We start from the raw sequence: 13,129 nt of genomic DNA on the forward strand, positions 1-13,129 counted from the left end.
TGCAAGCAAGAAGTGAGCATCTGTAGCAGTTTCCAACAGCCTTTGTGATCCCATTGGTTGCCAGAACCACACAGTCCCATTTACATCAGTTGAACTAACTTTTGATTCACTACACTTAAGTGTTGCATTTACTACCCTGCAGCTGCAACACCTACCTAAGAGTAAGTCCCAGAGAGCTATATGTAGCTTATTTCCAAGTAAACATGCATAGGGCTGGGCAGGCTTGGTGCTACTGCACAATAAGATCAGGTAAATGCTATGGCACGTGCAGCCGATAACACCTGCCAGGAATCCATCATTGCCTGAGCCACCCAGGCAGCTTTTTAAAACAAACAAAAACAAACAAACAAACACATTAGATTCTTAGAGGAAGTGTATTGGATAGTTTAATCATTTGTTATTGTATGTCACCATGAGGTTCTGGCATAATGGTGATAAACAATCAAACAAATAAAATAATAAAGGTAAAATAGAATTTGCAGCCAGCCACAGAGTTTCCTTGTAACTTGGGGCTCTATTCACCTAAATGTGGAAATGTGGAGATCTGAATTTACACATGGAAGAAAGAGAAACTGGGAGAAACAAAAATTGACAGATTCACCCATCCCACCTGCATCTGCCGAGGTCTTCCCTGGAGTCCACAGGGTTCCATTTCCCTGCCAAAATTAGGCTCAAAAGCATTCTATGGTAGCCAGTAGATTAGGTTGTGGTTTGTGCTTGGTTGCTGAGTGTGTGTTGCACACAACGGTTTCTCCAGTTGGCAAACATACCCACAATCCCCCAAAGGTTGACAACACTTTAATTGAATAACAGGCTCACATGGAAATAGATGGTCCATTAGGTGTCATGCTGGTCCTAAGGCAAGGAAGGATTTTCAGGTACACAGCAGCAATGGAAACATAGCCAAAAGTGAACAAAAACCAGATAAGGTGATGTAAGATGGGTACCACTGGCTCCCAAGCATCAGCACCAGTCACAACCCTAGCGGCTGTATTGTGGACCAGCCGCAGTACAACTTAAAAGTCACTTCTAAGCACATGTGGAGCTAAGTTTGCCTTGTCAGTTACAGTGCAAAGGGTTCGGGCACCACTTCAGTTCCTGGTTTTACGTAGTCTGTACAAGTCTGTTGCTCCTGCAAGCTCTGTGCTTGTTATACTCGGACCCATTCTGGGTAGTTTATTAATGTACAGTACACTTTTTACTTCTATGTATGCACCCCATGTTCCTCAAGAGTCCAACTTCAGTCCTGCAGTTTAGAACATTAGGTGAGTGTAAAGAAGTGCGCTTAACACCAAGACTATAGAAAGTGTTTTGTGTGTGCATGTGTTTACTGACCCTTAGCATGTGCACCGTATGTAAACAAGGAATTCAGTCAGTCAGATGTGCATTATAGGTGCTTCAAATCAGCATGGACCCACTTTTCTGAAAAGAAGAAGCTAATACTGGCCATGCCCAAGTCATTAAAAGTAAGGCCTCTGTGCCAGGAACTTACCTTGAGACTCCCTACCCCTCTTGAAGCCAGAGATATTACATGAGGAGGTGAGGACGACAGCTTTTACTCAGTGTCTAAAGATTTCCTTTGTCCTGTCTAAAGATGAAGACAATCACAACCTTTTTAAAGTGGCAAAAGTGGTTGAAAGTGCTGTCAGTGCCTTCTAAACAAATTTGCATGTTTCTGTCCAAAAGGCTGTGTGGTTATTGGGGGAGGGGGGCAGATTTTGCAGGTTTTCAGCTTAGTTCAGTTTGAAGCTAGACACTGATGGGCACCTATTGACCAGTGCCCGTGTCGTCACCAATATATAGACATACAACCTCTAGAACAGTCTTGCAACTGCTTTTAAAATGTTAGTAAACTTTATTTTTGTAAGGTGAAGAATAAATGTATATTTTTGAAGTGCAGGCCCTCAAGGAGAGTTCAGAAACGCAGGCAGCTGCATGATGTATCGACAGACTGACAGGCATGAACACAGATGAAAGAGCAACACTAGATAACAAATACCTAATTCATTAGGATCAGGCTGATTGCAAGCCTTTGCTTAGTTACCCAGGAGTAAGCTGCAGGTGAATAACCTGCCTGTAGTTTGACTGCACATTAAAAGCTACATGGTCCCTCTAGCTCAGTCTCTTAAGGTTTCAAGCCCCACGTTGAGCAAAAGATTCCTGTATTGCAGAAGGTTGAAGTTGATGGCCCTCGTGGTCCCTTCCAATTCCACAATTCTATTATGTGTAGTAATCCTGATACACCCTTCCCCAACCTAGTGTCCTTTAGGAGCCATTATTCCCAGCTGGGTGATGGAGGGCACCAGATTGGGGAAGGTTTGTCCTATTTCTGTAGCGTGAATCTGATCAATATTTTATGGGCTTTTTTTTTTTTTTTAGATTACGATTGACCTTTAGCTTCCATTCCATCTGCTGCAGTGCTGTTGTTTTGGATGTAAGCTTTGCAGGTGTCTCCTACAGCTTGTGGTTAAGAGGCAGCGATACATTTGATACATTTTCGTATCTCAAGCAGCAGCAGCATGTTTTGTGTGCTAATTTTTGTGTTTATTAGATGGAAGTGTTTTAGGAGAGCTATGCACTTTGAAAATGAAAATCTGTGGCATCCGAAACAAACTGTAATGTACAGCCGTGCGGGGAGGGGGGAGGGGAGCACGACAAAGAAACCTTAAATGGCCTCCATTATTAGTCACTTTCCTGCAATTGAAATGCACCAGAGGTGGAGCCAATGACTTGATCTTTGCAAAAGGAATATTCTTCTGGTCATCTATGAATATATGGGGATGCGAACCAGGGGGGGAAAAACATTGCCACCCTGCCCCTTTTTATCCAGATGTTCCCCAAGAAGCAGATTAAGTAACACCAAACCAGTGAAACAGTGAGCGGTTACTGTTTCTCCAACTTAATTTTTGCCTCATAATGCTAATGTGAGATTTAAGAAAGCATTCACAGGAAAGTCAGCAGGCAGGAGGAAAGGTGTATGTCTACAGAGCACAGTCCTCTATTTGAAAGCATTCTCTGTTTGTTCAGTTGTCCAGTCCAAGCCCAGTTTAAAGTAAAAGAACCATATGAGTGGAACGCAGAGTCATGGAAGTTGCCCATCAAATGTTCACACCTGCACTGCAGGCATACAGGTCACCTGGTTGCAGCCATCCACTCTGGTGAGCTGCGTTGCATTTCTGTTTAAAGTATAGCAATAATTTCCAAATTTGCACCAATCAGCATATGCAAATTGGCCCTCTTTTTTTGGCAATGGGTAACTGGCCACCTTATCAGAAGGCAGTGGTGGCTGGTACCTTTGGGACTGGTAAGGCAGAAGGGAAAGAGGACAACAGCTGGTGGGGGGGGGGTCGGAGACAATGACAGACAGAGCCAACCTCTTCTAGTTTCATCCCCATCCTCCTTCCTGCAAGTTCTAAAACTAATTTAATCCAAGACTAAGCCTAGTGGGACTAAGGAGGAGGCAGCTGACCACCAGTGGTACCAAAAGAAGGCAAGCAATTGAGGGCTGGCTGAAGACAGGTGCCTCTACTGGTAGGCAGGGGTTCTTAACCATTAATGCAGCTACCATAGAATCATAGAATCATAGAGTTGGAAGAGACCACAAGGGCCATCGAGTCCAACCCCCTGCCAAGCAGGAAACACCATCAGAGCACTCCTGACATATGGTTGTCAAGCCTCTGCTTAAAGACCTCCAAAGAAGGAGACTCCACCACACTCCTTGGCAGCAAATTCCACTGTTGAACAGCTCTTACTGTCAGGAAGTTCTTCCTAATGTTTAGGTGGAATCTTCTTTCTTGTAGTTTGGATCCATTGCTCCGTGTCCGCTTCTCTGGAGCAGCAGAAAACAACCTTTCTCCCTCCTCTATGTGACATCCTTTTATATATTTGAACATGGCTATCATATCACCCCTTAACCTCCTCTTCTCCAGGCTAAACATGCCCAGCTCCCTTACCAATTCTCCCCAGGTAGTTCTCTTCCCCCCAGGAGGGTTTATAAAATTGAAAGTGAGCTTGGATGGAGGGAAAGCAGTGGTGGTTGTGTTATGTGTGCATGAGATTATTGGGAGGCATAGGAGGAGCTCCTGCTGCTCAGTCTTCTATCAAGCTCCCCCTCCCCATATTTCTCTTATTTCAGTTTTTCAAATGCCTCCTGAAAGTTAGTAAGGATGGGGACAGATCCAGCTTACGAGAAAGGGCATTCTCTGAGTGGGTAACCACTACTGGAAATATCCTTGAATGGATGCAACGCCAGCTGGGTAGCCCCTTTTGGTAGCACCACCAACAATGCATCACCTGCAGATTGTAGGGTCCAAGATGGTTAATGCTAGGGAAGCCTTTCCCCTCCTCTTTTTTTAGCTACTTGGGTTGCAAGCCATTATTGTGTATATAGGGCCTGGTAGCTCACTGACAGCCAGTGCAGTGAAAGGACCGGTTCCACCAGGCTGTCCTACTTACCCATCTAGCAGCTGTATTCTGCAGCCTCCAGACCAACTTCAAGAGCAGCTCCACATAAAGTGCATTACAGTAGTCCAAGTGGGAAGTCACTGAAGCATGGTCAACTGAGGTCAAGGGATAGCTGCAGCTGGCAGAGCAGCCTAAGCTGGGCATAAGCACTCTTAACCACAGAAGCAACTTGAGACTTCATTGACAAGTTGAAACCCAGGTATATGAACCTGTTCCTTCAGGGGTGATATATGTCCCCTCCCAGAACAGGTCATCTATCTAATTCCTGGACACAGGAACTAGCCACTTACAGCTTCAGTTTATTGGTCCCCATCAAGTTCATCACTGCCTGTAGTCCATGACCTTCACAGCATCCCGATTCTAATGGAATGGAGAGATAGCACTGTGCACAAACTGATGACACGATGCTCCAAATCCCCAGATGATCGCTTGTAACAGGTTTCATATAGCATATAGGTGACAGGACAGATGCTTGTGGGATCCCACACAGCCCCAAAGCCATGAAGCTGAGCAACAGTCTCCTAGTTCTACTTTTTGGCAGCAACCCTGCAAGTTAGGAGCAGAGCCACTGCAATAACATCAGAGCCCTGCTGGATCAGGCCAATGGTTCATCTAGTAGTCCAGCATCCTGTTCGCACAGCATCCAACCAGATGCCTATGGAAAGCAAGAAAAGAAGGACCTGAGTGTAACAGCAGTCTCCCTGCACTTCTGCTGTGGAGGCTGATGCACAAAAATCATTCAGCTATTCTGTAAACACCTTTTCCTCCTTTAGCACACCTTTGACATCCTTGTCATCCAAAAGTCAAACACTCTCCCTAGCTAGTTTCCTGCTGCTAATTACAGTGGTACCTCGGGTTACAAACACCTCAGGTTACAAACACTTCGGGTTACAGACCCTGCTAACCCGGAAGTAGTACCTCGGGTTAAGAACTTTACCTCAGGATGAGAACAGAAATCGCGTGCTGGCGGCGTAGCAGCAGCGGGAGGTCCCATTGGCTAAAGTGGTACCTCAGGTTAAAACAGTTTCATGTTAAGAACGGACCTCCGGAACAAATTAAGTTCATAACCAGAGGTACCACTCTATTTCTTTGGAGATTGTAGTTTTTGCTTTTAGCAATGTGCTACTTTAGTTCTTTTTCTGCATTCCTTGCATTTCTTTTCCCCAAAGTTTGTGTTCCTTTATGTTCTCAATTAGACAAGACTTTCATTTTCCAAAAGAAGGCTCCTTGTCTCTAATAGCTTCCTTCACTCTGTTAAGCATGCTGGTATTTTCTGTTGGTACCTTTTGTGATTGATAGTATACATTGCAGGTGAGCTTCGATTATAGCAGTTTTGCACAACCTCCAAGCATTCTGGAGAGATTTAACCACCTTCACTTTACCTTTAAACTTTTTATCATTCTCCTCCTTTTTGATACGTTTCTTCTTTTGAAGCCACATGTGATCGTTGAGCTTACTTGGCAATTCTCAACTTACATACACGCTCAATTTGATAGTACTATGGTCCCTGTTACCAGCTGGTTTAACAAAGTTAAAATCATGCTTTGTAGTTGGTGTTGTGGCCAACCTATTTAGATCACCATCACTGAGGGTATTTAGAGACTGTGCCACTTTGTTTGACTGGAACACAAATGTATTCAAGTCTATGTGAGGCCACCTGAAGTCTTGCATCAGTACAACAGTTCCTCCTGTGGATGCCTCCTTGATTTCATTCTGCATCTGCATCTTTGGCGTTTTTCTTTGGTCTCCCTCCTTCCTTTCAGAGTGGTAGCATTGGCTGTAATGCTAAACACTGTTTGACAACCTAAAACGGAGCACATTGTGTAATTAACTTGAGTGCCTGCAGCACAATGGATCCATCTGAGTTTCTGCCAATATTTCAAAAGCTGTTTTGGTTTTGAGGCTTGAACTGATATTTATTTTGCCATTGGTATGCTGCATGCACATGAAATCTACATTAAGGCAGGGTTGGGAGACAAAATGTGGCCCTCCAGGCAGTGCAGATTTATGGTCTGTGAGGCCCTGTGTGCAGCCTTTTGGGGAAGCAGGGGGCAGCATTTGTTCACCTAGAGCCAGTGTGGTGTAGTGGTTAAGTGCAATGGACTCGTAATCTGGTGAACCGGGTTTGATTCCCTGCTCCTCCACATGCAGCTGCTGGGTGACCTTGGGCTAGTCAGACTTCTCTGAAGTCTCTCAGCCTCACTCCCCTCACAGAGTGTTTGTTGTGGGGGAGGAAGGGAAAAGGAGATTGTTAGCCGCTTTGGCTCCTTAGGGTAGTGATAAAGCGGAATATCAAATCCAAACTTCTCTTTTAATGTGACTATGTCAAAATTAAGAGCTTAACGATGTTTCTTCCTTTGCACTGCGCTCATCTTTCTCAACACAACTTGGGAAGAATCACTGCTGTGGATCAGGCAGGAGGAAAAGATGATGATAATGATGCCTCTGAAATGCCCCTCTCCAAAACAAAACAAAACCCTTGGGAACAATCAGGAAAGATGTGACAATAATGATGATAATGAGTGTGTCAGCATTGCCCCTCCCCCAAAACAATTTGGGAACAATCTGGGGGAAGCTGATCTAAAAGTTTCTGACCAAAAGGTCCCAGCCCCTTATGGCCGACCCAAGTTGTGGCTGAGATCATTTTTCAAATGATGGGATTTTGCTTTTAGTAGGGAATTTGATTGCTTCTACAGAATGCTCCATTTTGATGTGTTTAGCTTATGAGGGCGGGGGAACTGAATATGAACTAAAAAGAAACTGGGGAGTGGGTGGATTGCAGGTTTCGCTGAGAAGCAAATCAGGTTTTGTGAGGGATGGGTAAAATTCACCCGGCACAATATGAAAGCTTCCTTTTCCACTATATTCAGAATTAAACTGCAAAAATAAAAAATGAATGCCTTTTATGAGTCTTTGTTGCAGTTATTTTCACATCTCATAATAAGCAGAAATAATTGGGAAATCTTCATACATGGTTCAAAATACAAACATGGGCAAAGGCTGGGGGTACCAGCGAGGTTTTAAGGGGCCTAGTATACTAGATTGAGCCTCTGCTGCATTTTCCAAAGATGACAAATTTGCATCAAATTTGCATATACCTTAATTCATATGCACATTTGTAGCCTCTTTTGCAGATGGAGGTGGGGCTTAAAAATGAAGTGCAAGTCCTGGGAAAACTGCAGTCCTTTCCAAATCAACCTGCTTCATCTTGTGGCACACACTCTTAAGAAAAACCCACCATCCTTATCACTTTCTTCTCTCTGATTTGTAGAGAGGGTTTACATTTAATGGTAGGAACTGAATGTGTGGGACTTCCAACCCTTTTCAAGTTTCTGTGGTCCTCCAGATGTTGTTAGGCTTCAACTTCCAATAGTCCAGCCACAGGTTCTCCACCTCTGCCATGCACTATGTTAGCCATTCAGAGCTACAAATGCACATTAACAGGTCTTCAGCTTCTCAATTTTTCAGTTATGCAGGGGAAATAGGACCACCAAACCATCAGGTTGTTGTTGTCTAACCAGTTAAATGGAGTTTGGGCAAATCAGGATACAGATGTAACTATGCTTTTAATTAAACATCTGGATAGAGCCACTGTGCCAACAGGGTATGATCCAACTAAGTCATACTCAGAGGATATACTCTGAAATTAATGGACATGGCTAACTTTGCTATCCATGCAGAACTTTAATCACAGGCAAGTGTATGTCAGGCTGCGAGATACTCCTTGTCTGAAACCATGGAGAGCTTCTGCTAGTTATTGTAGATGGCACTGAGCTAGAAAGACCAGTGATCTGATTCAGTTCAAGGCAGCTTGCACATTCATATGCTATGTTCACTGGGTCTACTCCGAGTATAGCCTAGTTGGATCTTACCCTGTGGTGTTCTTACACAGCACATAATAAATTTATAGTCTAATCCTATGCATGTTTACTCAGAAGTTTCACAGGGTTTAAATACTTAGTGTACATAGGACCACTGCCCTAATCACTGGTACAACATGTGGTGATGACCACTACCATGGGAGGGGGGCTTTAAATGTATCAAGACAAATTTATCCATCTATCCACCAGTGGCTTGAGCCATGGTAGCTAAAAGGGAAGCCTGTATATCCAGAAGCATTATATTTGGCTACCAGATGCAGTGAATGAACAACAGGGAATGATTTTCAGCTTCATGCCCTACTTAGGAGCTTCTTGGGAGCATGTGGCTGGTTACTCTCAGAGTGCAGGACTGGATGTGCCTTTGGTGTGACCCAGCAGGGCACTCCTTGTGTTCTTCCCCTTGGAGCATTTGAAGATGAAGATCCAAGTGCTTTTTATTTGCCCACAAAATCCTCACAGGAGAGAAAGGGAGGTGGATTGTTCCAGCTTATCTCAAATTTTGATAAAAATGGTACAGTTCTCATTTATATTTAATACAAGCCCAAATTACTCCAGTACTGCAAATTATATTATGGGAATCATTTAACATTTCTGTGAGGGAAGCCAAAGCAAATATGCCAGGATCCTATTACTTTTCAGATTTGTCTTATGCTTTGAAAAAGCATTTTAACTTGGCACGAGGCCCATTTGAAACCGGGCCTGGAGTGTTTTAGTACTTTAAAAACCTTCCTGGGGTGTGTAATAGCTTGGCATATCCTTGAGGCTCTTGTCAGTGGGACGTACATTTTTGGTTCAGATTTTGCTTCTTCTGGATTTATAAAAAAATGGAAGCAGTGCAATTTTTAGTGCTTATCACAGAATTGCTTCTCTCTATCAGTTATGAGCATGCTACAATTACTTTTTTCCAGGAGTATCACAGAATAAAAATAACAGAAGAACTTAAAGAAAAGATGTATTGCAAAGTTATGCATTTCCGCTGTGGCTAAAAAGTATGCCATAGCAGCAACTACTAGCTAGTGCAACCAGAGCATTTATAAATGTATTAAGTGCACAAGTACAAGCCCTGCGTGTCCAAAACCTGGGGACGCATGTCCATTGGGAGACGTTCATTCCCTTGTGGAATGTTTCTTAAATGTGTTGGAATGTTAACTAGGGGTTCTGTCATCAACTCAACATACCGAACTTGAGCTCTATAATAACTAATTGGATAAAATAAAATATGAAGTTAAAAAAAGCATTTGAGAGGGTCTGTTTTGAGAAATTCACTCTTGCTCACATCATTTGCTAGCACAGCTACAGTGAGAATTCTCATGATGCCAGTGCGGATATAACACTACTGAATGATTAGACATGGCCATCAACTGGTTTGCTGAAATCGTGCCACCTCAGCAGATGTCTCTTGCTGAGATTAATCACAGACAATTTTTATATTGGCATTTATGTTAACCATCGTTGGAGGTTGTCAGGGTTCCTGTTTGATTCAGTATCTGAAACAACGGTTTAAAGCTGGCTGTTGATGCTGGAAGCAGGAACCCTTAATACTCCGAACTGTAGTTAACATCAGTGCTGACATGGTTAGGGCCTGCTCAATGGATTTGCACTCCAAAACAGGGTTGCCGTCTCCCTCCCAAAATTGTGAGAGACCGCCGCTGCAATGTGGATGTGTGACATCACACACACAGGCCTGTTGTGGTGGCCAGTGGTGGCGGCTCCTCTTCCTCCTCCTTTCCGCAGCCAGCGAGGCACCCTTTTCCGCAGGAAGGGGGTCGGATGCGGAGCTGGAGCTCAGGCCACACTGCAAAGGAAAAATTGGTCACCTGAAATCATACACACTAGGTGGGCCTAGTGGGGCCCCACTGGGGGTGGGGGACCTCAAGATCTCATAGAATCATAGAGTTGGAAGAGACCACAAGGGCCATCAAGTCCAACCCCCTGCCAAGCAGGAACCACCATCAGAGCACTCCTGACATATGGCTGTCAAGCCTCTGCTTAAAGACCTCCAAAGAAGGAGACTCCACCACACTCCTTGGCAGCAAATTCCACTGTCGAACAGCTCTTACTGTCAGGAAGTTCTTCCTAATGTTTAGGTGGAATCTTCTTTCTTGTAGTTTGGATCCATTGCTCCGTGTCCGCTTCTCTGGAGCAGCAGAAAACAACCTTTCTCCCTCCTCTATGTGACATCCTTTTATATATTTGAACATGGCTATCATATCACCCCTTAACCTCCTCTTCTCCAGGCTAAACATGCCCAGCTCCCTTAGCCGTTCCTCATAAGGCATCGTTTCCAGGCCTTTGACCATTTTGGTTGCCCTCCTCTGGACACGTTCCAGTTTGTCAGTGTCCTTCTTGAACTGTGGTGTCCAGAACTGGACACAGTACTCCAGGTGAGGTCTGACCAGAGCAGAATACAGTGGCACTATTACTTCCCTTGATCTAGATGCTATACTCCTATTGATGCAGCCCAGAATTGCATTGGCTTTTTTAGCTGCCGAGTCACACTGTTGGCTCATGTCAAGTTTGTGGTCAACCAAGACTCCTAGATCCTTTTCACATGTACTGCTCTCAAGCCAGGTGTCACCCATCTTGTATTTGTGCCTCTCATTTTTTTTGCCCAAGTGCAATACTTTACATTTCTCCCTGTTAAAATTAATCTTGTTTGTTTTGGCCCAGTTCTCTAATCTGTCAAGGTCGTTTTGAAGTGTGATCCTGTCCTCTGGGGTGTTAGCCACCCCTCCCAGTTCATATTTGTATTATATTTATATAGTTGTTATGGATAATATTGTTTACAATGGATGATAACGGCTTCTACGTAATATAATTTATTAGAGCTCAATTGAGTCCAATTAGGCCATAATGACAAACAAGACAAAGACTTGTGCTTCAAAAATCCTCACTTCTGCTCTGAAATTCAAGGTAAAGCTCTCACATTTCATTGAAGGGCTCCATGATCTGACTTTGGACATTATGGTAAAAATGTGAGTCTCCTGCCATTTGGCTGTCCATGCTTCTTATGTACATTTGACACGGCACTAAGTGATATGTAAGGCTGCTTTCCTGGCTAACAGGAACAAAGCCTGTGGTGGATTTGTAATATTTCAAAGTATTGCAAATGCTTAAGGAGAGAATGGTTTCATTTAGCAAGTTCATTAACAAACCGAAACACGTAATAATTTATGCATTTATTATGAAAGGCACAGCATTTCCATTAACACCAGTTACAAAAGGATTCCAAGTAATGATTTACTGTACAAAAATATTTTACTACTGATATCACCATAAAATATTGTGTTTTGCCTATTAAACAATCAGGACATTAGTGCTGTATTCTTGAAATCATTGGCAATGGAGATACTTTGGACAAGTAATGAGGCTACACCAATAAAGTGGCTTGAGGTTTTTCTAAATCCCCAGTGCACTGGTGAAATACCATATATAAATAAGGGACATGGGACAGCTTACCATCACAAAATGCTTTTAAAGAACGGGGATATCTGAACCTTTTCAAAAATAGAAAGGCCTTATCACCTAGCATTAACTATTTCTAGAAAAAATAAGTGTCATTTTAAACAAACACGTTTTACAACATATGCACAGTGTTAGATGGATTACTTGCTATGTTGAACTTGGGAGAAAATAAGTTTTAAAAAAGTATCTCTAGTTTGGTGTTTGCATATGCTGGTATTCACTGTACAGAGTTTATGTTTTGTATACTTCAGTGTCAACAGAAGTTAGTTCAATTAAGGACTACCCATTACATCAACCATCTTGTATGCCACTGTCTATATCAACAAAATTTGTTTCATGCTAGCAGGGTTCATTGCGCTGCTTCTGCTAAAGTTAACCCTGCAATCTCAAAATCATTTACAAAAGAAAATCAAATCAGAAACTTTATTAAATTCCTTGGAAATATTCATTATCCAGCAGTTTCAGGACATCAGTCTGTGCTCATGGTATAATGCTTCCTCAGTTTTCAGGCAGATTATACTTCTGATCCATAAACTTGTATACAAAAAGACCTTCCTTAGGCATAAATATGTTTAGGTAAGTGGTCTGCTTTGAAAATAAATTCCATGCTTGTCTATTGGTAATCTTAATAGTTGACCATTTATTTATGTAATAGTTTCCACTGCCTCAGCTCTGCTACCAAGACCAACAATTTTCTTTTGAGAAACCAAGTCAGAGAACCTGATTCTGGTAACATATGTCATGCTCATTCCAAACTTTTCATATTACCATGACCAGAATAGGATTGTCGTTCGTAGCATAAGATGACATACATACAAATTCATTTGCATTAACAATAAAGCAATAGCTATAGAAAGTCCAGGATATGGGAGTCAGGCACTACTGTCCATCCCAAAATACCAAGGCTTACCAGTATGCTGAAGTAGCAGAGTGATAAAACCACCACTTAATATAATCAGCATGCTACTTAGCGCTGTATGGTTACGCTTGCTCTGACTGCTGGTGTAGCTGCAGCTCGTTCTCTCTCTCTAGCAATTTCCAATTCTATTTTGGCTTTGATTTTATCCCAGTTGACTTCAAGCTGCAGAAGCCAGGGGGCGAGGGGGAGAGAAAGTATCCATTAATCATAATTATAGTAGATGCATATAAATTAACCTGACAAGTCTTTACTTTATATGTTACATCTGCTACAGATTTCTTCATAACTTTCTGCTTGTTGGCCTTTTGTGGCTGGGCAGCTTTCTGCAATGTGTTAGCAAGATTAAGAAACTAAATCTTGGTACTATGGCAGCGATCCAGACAAGCCCATGTGGGTGCAG

At 42.8% G+C, this 13,129-nt stretch overlaps 1 protein-coding gene across 2 annotated transcripts in view; it reads right to left on the reverse strand.

Annotated features, from left to right (window-relative positions):
- Positions 1 to 11,511: 11,511 nt before the first annotated feature.
- Positions 11,512 to 13,129, reverse strand: part of IFT80 (intraflagellar transport 80) — a 65,762-nt gene continuing 64,144 nt past the window's right edge. For both annotated transcript variants that reach the window (XM_053390409.1, XM_053390408.1), the window contains exon 20: positions 11,512 to 12,891. In XM_053390409.1, coding sequence (XP_053246384.1) covers positions 12,778 to 12,891 — 114 coding nt within the window. In that variant the 3' untranslated portion in view covers positions 11,512 to 12,777. The remainder of the gene's footprint in view (positions 12,892 to 13,129) is intronic.

Source organism: Podarcis raffonei, chromosome 5, assembly GCF_027172205.1.
Source record: "Podarcis raffonei isolate rPodRaf1 chromosome 5, rPodRaf1.pri, whole genome shotgun sequence".
In the NCBI taxonomy this organism is placed as follows: domain Eukaryota; kingdom Metazoa; phylum Chordata; class Lepidosauria; order Squamata; family Lacertidae; genus Podarcis; species Podarcis raffonei.